At 34.1% G+C, this 14129-nt stretch overlaps 1 protein-coding gene across 3 annotated transcripts; it reads left to right on the forward strand.

Moving 5' to 3' along the window:
* The first annotated feature begins 6992 nt into the window (after positions 1 to 6992).
* Positions 6993 to 10267, forward strand: LOC127074535 (RNA polymerase I termination factor). 3 transcript variants are annotated; one of them, XM_051015867.1, is made up of 3 exons: positions 6993 to 7147; positions 7812 to 8521; positions 8717 to 10267. In XM_051015867.1, the coding sequence occupies exons 2-3, from the start codon at positions 7852 to 7854 to the stop codon at positions 10012 to 10014; spliced, it is 1968 nt and encodes a 655-aa protein (XP_050871824.1). In that variant the 5' UTR covers positions 6993 to 7147; positions 7812 to 7851; the 3' UTR covers positions 10015 to 10267. The 3 variants fall into 3 exon arrangements, with proteins under 3 accessions (XP_050871824.1, XP_050871822.1, XP_050871823.1); XM_051015865.1 differs by having other exon boundaries at positions 7812 to 10267; XM_051015866.1 differs by having other exon boundaries at positions 6995 to 7147; positions 7835 to 10267.
* Positions 10268 to 14129: the final 3862 nt, after the last annotated feature.

Consider the following 14129-nt stretch of genomic DNA (forward strand, 5'->3'; position numbering starts at 1 on the left):
TGCAAATTTCCGAAATCCCGTCGACAAACGAAACCACCATGCAACCAACGCTGCACGTTGCACAACCACGCTCATCACCGCAGATCTGACGTCGATCTGGTCGCCCTCTGCTTGTCGCCGCCACCACACCATTAATGGACCACTTCGAAATCATACGGAACCGCCGCCGTTGTTTTTTTTTTCTCTTTTGCTTCTTGTTCGTTTCCAGGATTGGTTATGTAATTAATTTTATTTATTATATATCTGATTATGGCTTGAATCTTGGTTGAGTTTTTTTTTAAGAAAAGGATAATGAAAGGTGGGATGGAAGAAAGGGGAAAGTGTGGGTACTATTTCCAAAGACTCCATCACGTTTTGTAATAAGATAGAAAATGAAATGTGAGTACTTCCTTCCTATAACCTTTTTAATTTTTCATTTATTTTAATTTTAAAGTTTATTTTATTCTTTGGTTTATATTAGTTTCAATAATAAAACAGGTGAATGTCAAAATAAATAAAACAGGTGAATGTCAAAATAAATAAATATTTTACTTCATTAGGATTTTTTTAGATTAAATAGGATGATTAGGTTGGTACTAAAGTACTTCACAAAAGTGATAATAATAAAAAATATTTTTAATATATGACAACTTGGTTAATTTTATTTTATTATTAGAGTAAGTTTGTTTAATTTAATTAGTTTATACCTACTAATTTTACTTGGATAAAGAAAAAATGTAATAAAAAAATATATATAATTAAATATTTATTCAGGGTTTTTAATTAGGATAAGAATATAATTAGGATAATTAAACATAGATAGAGTTAAATAAGACTATTGTAATTCCTTTATAACTAATATAAATAAAATTTTAAAAAAATTATAATTAACTATAGAATATTAATCAAGAATTTAGAGTTAAATAAGGATAATTAAAGTTAATCTATATTTTTACAGTAGTTATTAATTAGAATTATAAATTAAAACTAATCAAATTAATTTAGAGTTTAATATAATAATGCGGTTTGATAAAAAAAATAGTTAAATAATTACTTAGATAATTATGGCTAACATGGAATAAAATACTAAAACTAAGGATTTAAATTAAGTGTTACGGATTAATCTTAGAATAATTAGGTAGATTGAAATTAGGGGTTAATTCTGGAAAAATGGGTTAATATGAATAATATAAAAAAAATAGGGTTAATTATGGGATATTGACTAAATTTGGAAAATGGTTAACCTATGAGATAATTTTAGGGATAATATATGATAAAACTTATAGATAATTTTTAGGGTTTAAAAAGGGATGTAAATTAGGGATAAAATTGGGATAAGGGATATATCTTATTACATTTTATTTTATTTTCTTAATTAAATTAAATTATATTTTCAAATCAAATGGGATAAGGACATGGAATACAAATATGGGATAAAACATGGGATACAAATCTAGGATTTTCAAGGGATACAAATCGGGGATAAAAATCTAGGATTTTCAAGGGATAAAATCAGGGATAAAATTGGGATAAGGATTATATCTAATATTCTAAAATTTATTTTCTTAAAATAAATTAAATATTATGTTCATAAATAATCATGAGATAAAATCAATCTAGCACACCTCAAATCATAACTCCTCTGCCATAGTGCATTGAGGCATTTTTCTAAAATCAATTATTTCTCCGTCTCCGATGCGTGAGAACTTTTTAAGGGATAAAAACAAACAAACAAACAACATTTTTAAGAAGAACTACGATACTCTGATCCCTCGCTTAATGCGGAGGTACGTAGGCATAGAGTTGTAAACTCTGGCGAGTACAATTATAAAAAATTGTTTTAGGTCTCTCATCCGTTTAAATAGAATATTTTTTTGTAAATTAATAATTAATAATTAATAAATATTAAAGCAAACACCTTATAAACACACATTAACCCTAAAACTAGAGGAGGATCTCATTAGGTATAATGGAGGTAAGGGGTGTCTAACACCTCCCCCTTACTTAACCGACTCCCGAACCCAGTATCTCACCTTTAGTTAATAGGTTTTATCATTATTTCCATGTTCCTTAGGAACGAATAAAGGATGGTGGCGACTTTGTAATTTTTTCAGCCGCGACAGTTGTAATCGCTTATTTATAGTAATGGTGTTTTATTTGTTATAGTCTGTTATGTTGTTGTTTATGTGTTGCTTGTGTGTTGAATGTGTTGTATTTGTTTGTGATGGTATTTTCTCACAAAGTTATCATATGAAATAAATATTGTTTTTAATATAAAGCAGAAGAGGTACATGTAAAATTATTTTGTTGTACTTGTTCCAACACTGAGACATTTAGTATGATTGCGACCGGGCTGACAACATGAACTACGTAATTGAACCATTTTATTCGCCGTATCCATTTCGGTTCGAATACGGGTGCTGTTTGGGCGACCCTTTTTCTTTTTTCGCATTACTTCATTGTGCCAGAGAATGTCCCCTTGATATTCAAACCAGTAATCCTCTTTTGCAATAACTGAAAAGCTATTTTGTAAAATATTAGATAGACTTATGACTTTGTAAACGTCGGTAATAAGTAAGATGAATCCCTTCGAACCTTTAAACATGTCGCAATGATATGGAAGCAAGGCATACGAAAGGCTTGGAACTTTCCGCAGTCGCACCAACCTCTATCTAGTTCTACTTTATATTATCCCATCGACATGCCTTCATTGTGATACATGGACTCAGCAACACTGTACCAACCTTTAATACGGTCAAACATTATGACCACATGCGTGTTAGTTTTGGCAGCTTCATGTCAAATGAATTTCATTGAAGCATCACTGAATAACTTCCCAGATTGTAACATTGAACTCCATTTGGAACGTTTGATATCAAACAACGCCCCTAGCCTGAAATATGTTGCTTGCACTAAAGCGCTTATAGGTAGGTTTCAGATGCCTTTGAAGACAAAGTTCATTGATTCCACAAGATTTGTTGTCATGTGGCCCCAATATTGACTGTTGTCGTATGCCCTAGTCCACTTCTCCAATGGAATAATATTGATCCATCGTACTGCATTTGCCTTAGACAATCTGATGTCTTTGCGGTAGTATTTGAAACAAGGTTCTGTTAATTCATAACAATGTACATGAATATGTGCCCCACGATCCTTTGATAAAACCATATATTTGAGGATGCGGTTTTGGTAATCTCCTCAACATAGTCTCATACTCGGTTGACTATAAATTTATTCTTGCTTTGTTAGAGAGGTGGAGACCCAAGACTCACACATTTCACCTTCCTTTCAGTGAGTGTACCGTCACACTTGAGGATGTCTATATGTTGTTAGGTCTACGTATCGATGGTAAGACCGTTAATGGTAGAGTTAACCAGGATGACTCTATATGCAATGAATTGTTGGCTGCCCATTTGTGTGACGACACAACCACGGGAGAGACTTCTGATCAAGCTAGGGATCAAAGTATTAACTTAAAATATCTCAAACAATATTATGTGAGTATAATATTAATTGAAGAATCTACCGAGTATGAAAAAATAATTAAAGCTCGGTGTTATATTATGATTTTATTCGGTATTTTTTTATTACGTGAAAGTACTAATAATACAGTAAATATTATGTATTTACCGTTGTTACATAAATAAGGTAAGCACATATAATTGGGGTTCAACTGTTTTGGCCCAGCTATATAGTGCATTGTGTAAAAATGCCAAAAAAAAATACTTGTGCGTTTTATTCATGCGCATATTTGCTACAAGCATGAGGTTGGTCAAGAATGTCGTCACTCGGCCCTGTAAACGAGAAGCCATTCATATTCCTCTTTGTAACAAAGTAAGTTTAAAACTTTACGATATAATTTATTAGAATTTATATTACAACTAACTGTAAATAATATTTTTCGAATGTTTTTGGGATCTAGGTGGTCAGTTAAAGGGATAAACTATAACATGTGTCTGAAACACGTCGTAGTTGTCTATCGCAATCTATTGGACCACATTGGACCAGATAATGTAACACTACTACACAACTCTACTTTTGATTTAAAAATAATTATCAAATTACATATCATCTAATCATATCATATTCTTGTACAGTTTATCCGGAGGCCATATCTGGGTCTTGATCATCAGGTTAACCATGATGATGATGCAGTTTGGACAACAAAACCACCAATTATCCGGTTCATTACTGTGGAGATGCACCAGAGTGACCGTGTAAAACTATCGTTCGACATGCAACAACAAGTTCCAGAACCTCCGACGTGTTTGAGAGATTCACATCAACAAAGAGTCGATGCCCAATGGGATTATTCTAACTAGAGAGACTTCCCAAAAGAGACGTGTCGTCATTGGAGGAATCGATGACAACATATCTTAAACGAACCAGTCATACAGGGTGCTAGACCAACTCAACAATATATGACATGGTTTAGATCGGTTACAATACCACAATTTGTGTCTGAGCAAATGTATTTGATTGATCCACGCCAACTAGCTTCATTATCATACACCAAACAATAAATCCCCGTCCAAGAATAATGTCAACCCACCCAAACCTAACGACCAACCTCACACCATCACCCTACCATATACATCCAACAACCAAACATCCAACCTCGCAACCCATTCATGCCACACACCCAAACTCAAAACCAAGAATTAAACCCTAACCACTAACAATCATACACAGCCACCACAACAATCTATAGCCCAAATGATTCATACGATTCATGCCATCGTAGCCCCCCACCAATGACCATCCAAACATTCGATCGCCACAACACCTAACCATTGTTTGACTATAGTACACCCCAGGAACCATTGATTCGTTTTCAAGTCGATTCAATATCTCAATTCGGGCAACCATACCGTCCATAATTCACCAAACCACAATGACTCAACTACGACAACATGGGCACCAAACTCAATTACGGAAGCGTCGTTGACGATAATCCCCTAACTATTGGGGACAAATGATGACACATCTATCAAATACTGTCGGACCTTCCACCGGACCTTCACACCAGCCACCATTGGATCATGTCAGCACTCAAAGATCCCAAACACCTTAGAAAAATCGTGGGAGACCTTGAAGACAGACTAACGCACCTGGATGTGGAACATGAAGGCGTTTTAATCGGGTGGGTCATTGAATTTCTTGTTAATTCTATGTAATTTTTCATAATAATATAAATATAATTTTTATTTTCAGTATGTTTTTAATTAATTATAAATTTAACATTTAATTTTTTAAAAAAATATATATGAAAAGAGCATGCACCACATGGATTGGCGCATATATTATGGAGTGTATGCATGCGCAAATGCATGTGACGCCTACATGCATTGGTTTTGCGTGCATGCGCCTGCACTCTAGGTGCCTCCTTTGGATCTTAGTTGGATGCATCAGTTCAACTGACGCATCACTTAAAAAAATGGTTATTTTAGCTTTTTTTTTTAAATTTTGATTATTTTGATATTTTAGTTGAAAATGTTGGTTATTTAAAAAAAATGCTATTTGCTAATTAGCCACTAAAGATGTACTTGGTTGTGAGAAAAAAAATTAAAAAGAGAGAAAGATATCAATAGATGAGAAATAAAATAAATTTGAATAATTTTGTGATAAAAAAGATAAAAATAATAGATGAGAAAGAAAATGTTGTTATTTTCAAAAAAACAAAAAATAGCTTTTAAAATAAAATAAGACAATTCGAGAAAACACGCATTTTATTCTCAAATTTGTGAAGAAAGAAAATACACATGGGTCCCACCAATTCAAATCTCTCTTCCCTACTTCTCTGGTTAACAAAGCATGATGATGAGTTTCATGGTCCTCTTCTCTTTAGAGGTGTGTATGGTTGAAAATTCAAAATAAATTGAACCAAATATATGGATTAGTTTGGTTTTTAAAACCACTATGACGAAACTAGTTAATTTTTTTAAAATTGGTTTATGTTTGTATCGGTTTGGTTAATAATCAGTTTTAAATGGATTTTGATTTTAATCAAAATTATTTAATTTAATTTAAAATTTACTTTCTTTAAATTAGTATTAACTTTTAAATTTAAAAACATAAACAAATTTTATGAGATTTTAAATTTTAAAAAACATACAAAAACCAAATTTTTTTAGAAAAAAAAATTGAAAATAATAAAATTATTTTCTGAAAAATAAAAATAACTGAAAAAAATTTATTTTTAAAAAAATGGAAAGCGGAAATAATTTTTTTTTGAAAATAAAAAATAATTTCTATTTTGAAATTATTATTATTTTGTAAATTATTTTTTTCTGAATATAAAAGTTTTTTTATTCTGAAAATTTGAAAAAATAACCTTTTTGAAAAAAAAAATATATTTAAAAAAAATCTAAATTTTTTTACTGAAAAAAATACAAAATATTTTTGATAATTTTTTTTTTATTTAGAAGAAAATAATAATTTTATTTGAAAAAAAATATTATATATAATTTTTTTGAAAAAAAAATTCAAATATAATATTTTTCGTGAAAAGAATAAAAAATTCTGAATTTTATTTTTAAAATAATTTTTTTATGAAATTTAAAAACATTTTAAATATAAAATTAATTATAATGTGATAAAACATAAAAAATGACAAATATAAAAATTTAAGTAAAATTTGGATACCCAATAACAAAATCAAATTTTTATAATGGATAACCGTTTATATTTGGATAACAAAATGGATACTCAAATTTTTATTTTAACATTTGATTTAATTTTTTAAAAATGGAACAATTTGGATACTGATTTGATTATGAATAACCATTTTTTTTTTAGACCCCTACTTCTCTTTCTCTCTCATACTTCTCTCACCTTAAAATCACTTCAACCAAACACTCTAAGACATAACCCAACAAATTGTTTAAGTAGGGGGTGTGGAAAATAACCAGAACATCAGAACTGTTAAAAAAAACCGGTTTGCCACTTCAAAAGCCCACTTTATTGGACCAATTACTGACCCAAACTATTACATTAAATAAAGAGAATACCCAAACCCATTCCCAAATTGCAAAACCGCATTCTGAAACAAGTTCTTACTGGAACGGCTACTGCAACGTCGGCAACGTCACTGCTTCTTTCGCCCTCCGCCGCCACCACTTGCATCACCACCGTTGTATCGTTTCAATTCAGTTTCCATTAATTTCAAGTAAGTGGATTTAATCGATTCTGTTTCTGTATGATTTTAATTTTAAAACCCTAATGCTTGAACCTTGAATGCTCTGCGCCACCGACGCAATCGTTGAATGCATTTTGCACAAAGTGATAACATTGTTGTGTAAGTAAATTGAGAAATTATTATTAATTTTAAAACCCTAATGTATGAACTCTTTCATTTGCGATTTGATGATATTTGTATTCAAAAGGGGAACTCAACCCTAACTTATTATCCTTAATGCAGTGCCTAAAAATATGATTGACTGTTTCCCTCTCTAAGCCTATTTCTTACTGAAATAATATTATTATTCATTATCTTCCAGAATAGCTCAGTAGCTTGTATGGGGGAGTTTATAGCTTTTGAATGTTTAGGTCAAAAAACAGAATTCCCCATCCTGTTTGATATATTTTTCACATTTATTTGGTGTTAGGGGAATACTTGATATGATTCAGTAAGATTGAAAACAATGCATGTTTCACTTGAAGAAGTAATTGAAAGTGATTTTTCTAATCATATTGGGTGTTCTGTTAGATGCACTTTTTATAATTTTTGTTGTTGTTGCTGCTGCCTGTATGTAATTTACTTTAATTTTAATAAATTGTTGATGAAGGCTTTAAAGAAATGTTTTATAACCATGTCTTGTCCTGTGACGAAGGCTTTATTCTGTTGTCATTAAAGAAGGGCACAGTCTGAAGATGAATACTCTGAGCCAGCAAAACAAAAGAATGGAAGACGGAGAGGATGAAACCAATAGAGGTGATTCAACAATGTTGGAAAGTGATGTCATTGATCTGCCTTTGGCCAAAAGTAATGATGATCAACATTTGGTCAAAAACAATATAAGTGAAGATGGCGAGCAAGGCAAAAAGAAAAAGAAGAAGAAACTAAGTGAAGAAAGAAAGCATAATGAGTATAACCAGTTCAAAAGGGACGAATTTGAAGATGGTGATGATGGAACGGAAATGAAAAAGAAACGGATGCTAATTGAAGATGGAGAGCAGTGCAAGAAGTTAAAGAAAAAGAAAAAGAAACTGAGTGAAGAAAGCAAACAAAATGATTCTAAGGAGGTCGAAAGCAATGAATGTGAAGATGATGACCAAGGAAAGAAGATGAAAAAGAAGAATCTAATTGAAGGAAACACACTTAATGTACGTAATGACTTTAGCAGCAATGAAGGTGAAGATGGTGAGCAGGTCAAGAAGTTAAAGAAAAAGCAGAAGAATAGGAGTGAAGAAAGCAAACAAAAGGATTATAAGGAGGACAAAAGCAATGAATCTGATGACAAAGGAAAGAAGATGAAAAAGCAGCAGAAAGTAATTGAAGGAAACACACTTAATGAGCGTAATGACTTTAGCAGCAATGGAGGTGAAGATGGAGAGCAGGCCAAGAAGTTAAAGAAAAAGAAGAAGAAACTGAGTGAAGAAAGCGAACAAAAGGATTATAAGGAGGACAAAAGCAATGAATCTGAACATGATGACCAAGGAAAGAAGATGAAAAAGCAGCAGAAACTAATTGAAGGAAACACACTTAATGAGCGTAATGACTTTAGCAGCAATGAAGGTGAAGATGGAGAGCAGGCCAAGAAGTTAAAGAAACAGAAGAAGAAACTGAGTGAAGAAAGCGAACATGAGGATTATAACAAGGTCAAAAGCAATGAACGTGAAGATGATGACCATGAAAAGAAAGTGAAAAAGAAGAAGAAACTGATTGAGGGAGGCAGACTTGAGGAGTGTAATGACGTAATAAGCAATGGAGATGGTGACCAAGGAAAGACGACAAAGAAGAAGAATAAACCAAGTCACAAAAGAAAAAGTAAGAAGGACAATGATTTTAATAGCAATCAAGGTGAAGTTAATGATCAAGGCAAAACGATGAAGAAAAAAAGGGAAGCAAAGGCAGTTACAAATGATGAATCTCCTAACTCTGCACATAATGGAACATCTAAACGCAAACGGGTAACTTTTTCCAATCAAGTGGAGACGTTTTGTTGTGATGGTTTAGTGCGTGGGAAACGTTTTACACCCGAAGAAGATGAGAAAATTAAAGCCGCTGTTTATGACTATATAGATTCTCATTGTTTGGGAGATGAAGGTGTAGATATGATTCTTCATAGCCAATCCTACCCTTCAATTAGAGGTTGTTGGAAGGCTATTGCACAAGCCCTACCTCATAGGCCTCTGGATAGTGTGTCTAAACGCGGTCATGTTTTGTTTGAAAACAATGTGGAATTTGAGTGGACACCTGATGAGCGTGAATTTGTACGAAAGGCCTACGAGCAACATGGGCCTGATTGGAGGGCAATAGCTGATGCTTTGGGTAAAAGTCGAAATCAGGTAAAAGATTTGTGGCGCAGATTAAAGTGTACTGGGAGAAAGACAGGACCTTGGTCCCAGGAGGAGTATCAAACTTTATTTAATTTAGTAAACCTCGATCTCCGTACGAGGGCTTTAGAGCCTTATAGAAAATCCCAACATGGTATGTTGCGAGATAATATTTGTTGGGAAGCAATTAGTCAGAAGTTGAAAACCCGAGACAGTGCAATTTGCTGCATGAAGTGGTATGGACAGTTAATATCACCAATGACTGCTACTGGTGAATGGTTAGATTCTGATGACTTCCGCTTGATAGATGCTTTATATGCTTTGGATGCTTGCAGCATGGAAGAGGTAGACTGGGACAATCTAATTGAGTATAGGTCTGGTGATGTATGCAGACAACGATGGGATCATATGGTCCAACATATTGGCGATCGAGCAGGGAAGTCATTTATTGAGCAGGTTGAAATTCTTGCGAAGAGATTCTGTCCAGACTTATTGGAAGCAAGAGTGGCTTTTGACAACAAACCTGTGGTTTGTTGAGGTTTCTAACCTCTCTACCATGGTTCACCTTGGGGTGAAATAATTTTATCAAACCAGAATGTATTATGCCATGATGTGTACGGTGTTTTTTGTGGGATCATCAATGCTTTTCTGCTGTATTTCAGAAAATAGACTTAGTATTGGATTTTGAGGGTGATATAGTAGTGCTTTCTTGTGATAAAAATTTGACCCTTGTTCTTTTGTTCCTATTTAATGTAAGTTAAACTTTATTTGTAAGTGTTTGTTTTGATTACCGGTTGTTTATGGCCTGTTAGTCCTATTAAATTACTAGTTCCAATGTGAATTTCATTCGGTGAGAAATAAAATCTCAGGTCTACTTATTTGCTCAAGAAACAATCTGGTTGGTCATAATTATAAAATCTCAGTAATAATTTTATCTAGATGTTATTTTCCCCTGCTTTGCCTAATAGTGCCACTATATACTCAATTTTCCCCTGCTTTGGAATCTTGCAAGAAAGGTGCAAGAATCAAGATGAATTTAAAGGTTATTGTCGACACTATTCGTACACAACATTTATTCTACATGATTACTTTGTGCTATTGTTGTTCATATAAATTAATGCTATTTTAGAAACACATAATGATTGCAGTTTTACCTGATGTTGATATCAAGATCATCTTGATTTGATCACTAAATTCTCCATGTATTGGAAATGAATTATTACTGGCATTCACACATGAAATCAATGGAATGGGCTCTTGATGCCAAACTTTCCAATATTTTTCGGTTTATAAGAGCACAACTTGAAAATGTGTTTGTTGGATTCTATTACTAAACTAATGATGCTAAATAAGTAACTTGTATTTTCAATTTTCCAATTGTGCGTGTTCCCCTTTTTATTTTTATTCTTAATCGTCATGAACAAGAAGTATATTTGATGATGGAAAACGTGTTGGGATCAAGATTATTTGCTTAAGTACTAATACTACCATGATTCATTCTTGTTTGAGAAAAGTATATTTTTATTTGTATCAGCAAGATTCACTAAAAATAAGTACAAGCTCTTGTGGTTAGTAAGTTAGAAATTGGCTTAGAGGCTATATAAAAGAATGTGAACTAGAAATTAACTTCTTTTATCTATGGTCAGTTAAAAGAATTAGAGAAGGATGTTACTGATATGTTCTTTGAATGTCAGTTAGACTTCTAATCAGTTTTGCGTAATGAACCAATTATAACACTTTTATTTTTCATCAGCTTTTGGGACTGCCTTGCTGCAAAATAGAAAGTAGTAATGAGTCATTGAATATTAGGAATTCTATGATTTGGAAAGGGTTTGTGAGAAATTCCATGAAATTGTTGCGATAAAAGTGATTCCTAAACCCTATTATGTTGTGATGTTTATATGGATGTTGTTTTGGGTCATTAGATGAATCAAAATGATGATTTTTAGTGTTTTTCTCAATCAAATGCGTCTGGATACTGTTTTGGTTCGCTACAGCTCGCTACCGTTCGCTAAGCAAAGTCAGGGGAAGTCTGCTACTGACTTGGTTCGCTTAGCGAATAGGGAACTTCCCTGCATTGAGAAAAATAATGTATCTCTTGTTTCTATCATAACTTGAGAATCGTAACTCGGAATGAGGCATGATCGAAAGCGTTGAAAAGATCTTTCAATGCTCTATTTGATAGTGAAGTAGAAACATGAATATATGCCAAATGATAGTTAGAATAATGATGATATACTATCATGTATATTATATGGGGGAGAAGAAATCATGTTGGTGCTATGATTATTGTTGGGTATTGGTCACATAATGATTTTAGGCCAATGGTTTAGGGGCAACAGTGGTATCTAACATGTATGATATGATGCGATCATTTATCCTATGCCTCTTTTACACGTGTGCTTAATGTAATGTACAATGATTGATGAATATCATGTTATAATCACTTGTTTATGCCTTTAATCATATGCGCACCTAATATGATACTTTATGGTATGTGATGTATGTAATATGATCACTATCTTTCCTAGCTATCCGTTCGTTCCGATTGAATGTTCGGAAGTGATGTGGTCGCGTATGCTTGAGCCGAAGGCCTAGACCTGAGGTGGTAAATAACTTGGGATACCGTACTGGGTTAGGATGTACATACCTGAGCTATCGATTGATGAGACGTGGGGCCCAACGAGGCGAATATTCACTTGGATACTCACCCGGATAATCGGTATGGTGGGGTCGTGACACCATGTAGGCAATGTCACTTAGTTACTCACCTTTAGCGGGTTTGTGTAGCCATATAGGCGTAATTCACTTGGTTTCTCCATTCCAGGGTGTACCCGCTAGTGCTTTCGCCCGATGAGACCGTGCAGTCATGGAGGTGTCCTTGCACTTGACGTTAACACACATGCATAATGATGATTGATGGGGTCGTGACGCCACTTAGACAATGTCACTTCGTTACTCATCACAGATGGGGTCGTGTAGCCACTTAGGCGTTAACCACTTCGTTCCGAACTTCGTCTCAATGTGAACTTATCTGACTCATCGTGTTATGTGCTTATGCAAGTCTCTTGACGCTAGACACTTGGTTACTCATCAAGGATGTGCTTGTGTGGCCTAGGTCAGAAGGCGTGAGCTACTTCTGGATTCACCGTACATGGATATGGGTTTATATATCAGGTTGTATGGTTCTATTGTATGCTTGTTGATTCCCAATTGGACGGTCAAGGGACTCCCCCTTGGGATGGTATTGAAGGAGAAAGGCGATCCAAAATGCAGCGGAAATTAAAATTTTCTCCTTTAGAGATCCTTAGGAATGGGCATGATCAGTGATAGAATAGTTACCTTTTGTGACGTTTGAAACCTTTGATGCAGATCTACGGAGCGATCACGAACGTTGAACGACGACAACGCCTCTACTCAATTCACACGAACGGATTCCTTCAATCTCAGTGCTAGCTGTTATGAATGAAGACTTTGAGTGAGAGAGAGAGAGAGAGAGAGAGAGAGAGAGAGAGAGAGAGAGAGAGAGAGAGAGAGAGAGAGAGAGAGGTATCTAGCAACACATCACTGCTACCTGAGACACGAAAATGTCATGTGATATGACAAATCCTTCTATGATAATATTTATGTGTATAATTACCCTTTTGCCATTATGTCTATATTGAACACAAGACATATACCGTGTCATCCTTGTCCAGTTCAATATTGGGTCCATAGACATTTATCCTGTTATGCAGGATGGGCAAATTCTATCTAGGTCACCCATGTCCCTCAACATGCTTCGTGGAGTACCCATCAACTGTCTTTATGGTTATCTAGTTACGGACAACGTTTGATCAGCAATAAAGCACTCGACTCTACATCTAGGGTCCATAGTGGTTTCAGGTCGAAGGGTGGTATACACCATTATCACCATAAGAATAACTTATGACACTTTGCATAACTTTCTATATAGTATACTCATAGCGGGTCAATCCAGTACAAATATTACTCTTAACAATCACACTTATGTTTAAGACTTGATAACTCCTTATCCATGATCCATGAGATGTGATCATCAGTCTATATACATAATAGTCTTAATGCTTTAATGTTATCCCACTTCACAATAAAGCTCGACTATGGATACTTTAAGAATAATGTCCTTATGTTTAATGTGATCTCATGATCAAGTCACACTTGATACATTAAACGGACTAGCTATTCTAGGGACTTTATTAAACAAACGTAATAAAGAAAAAGCCTTTTATTATTAATAAATAATTCGATACAAGTACCAAAAGTATTGGCCTCTAGGGCTTACACCAACGATCTCCCACTAGCACTAGATCCAATCAGGCATACCCCTAATGCCCATAGATCTAGTATGGCCATCATGCTTCTGCTGCGCAAGAGGCTTTGTCAGTGGGTCTGCAATACTGTTAAGTGTAGGTACTCTGCATATTTTCACATCTCCTCTATCTATTATCTCTCGAATGAGGTGATAACGCCTAAGTATGTGTTTGGATCGTTGGTGAGATCTAAGCTCCTTAGCTTGTGCGATAGCACCATTGTTATCACAATAGAAACCAATGGGATCCACAATGCTAGGAACTATGCCAAGTTCACTAATGAACTTTTTGATTCAAACAACTTCCTTTGTTGCACTTGAG

The sequence above is a fragment of the Lathyrus oleraceus genome, chromosome 4, assembly GCF_024323335.1.
Source record: "Lathyrus oleraceus cultivar Zhongwan6 chromosome 4, CAAS_Psat_ZW6_1.0, whole genome shotgun sequence".
Lineage (NCBI taxonomy): Eukaryota > Viridiplantae > Streptophyta > Magnoliopsida > Fabales > Fabaceae > Lathyrus > Lathyrus oleraceus.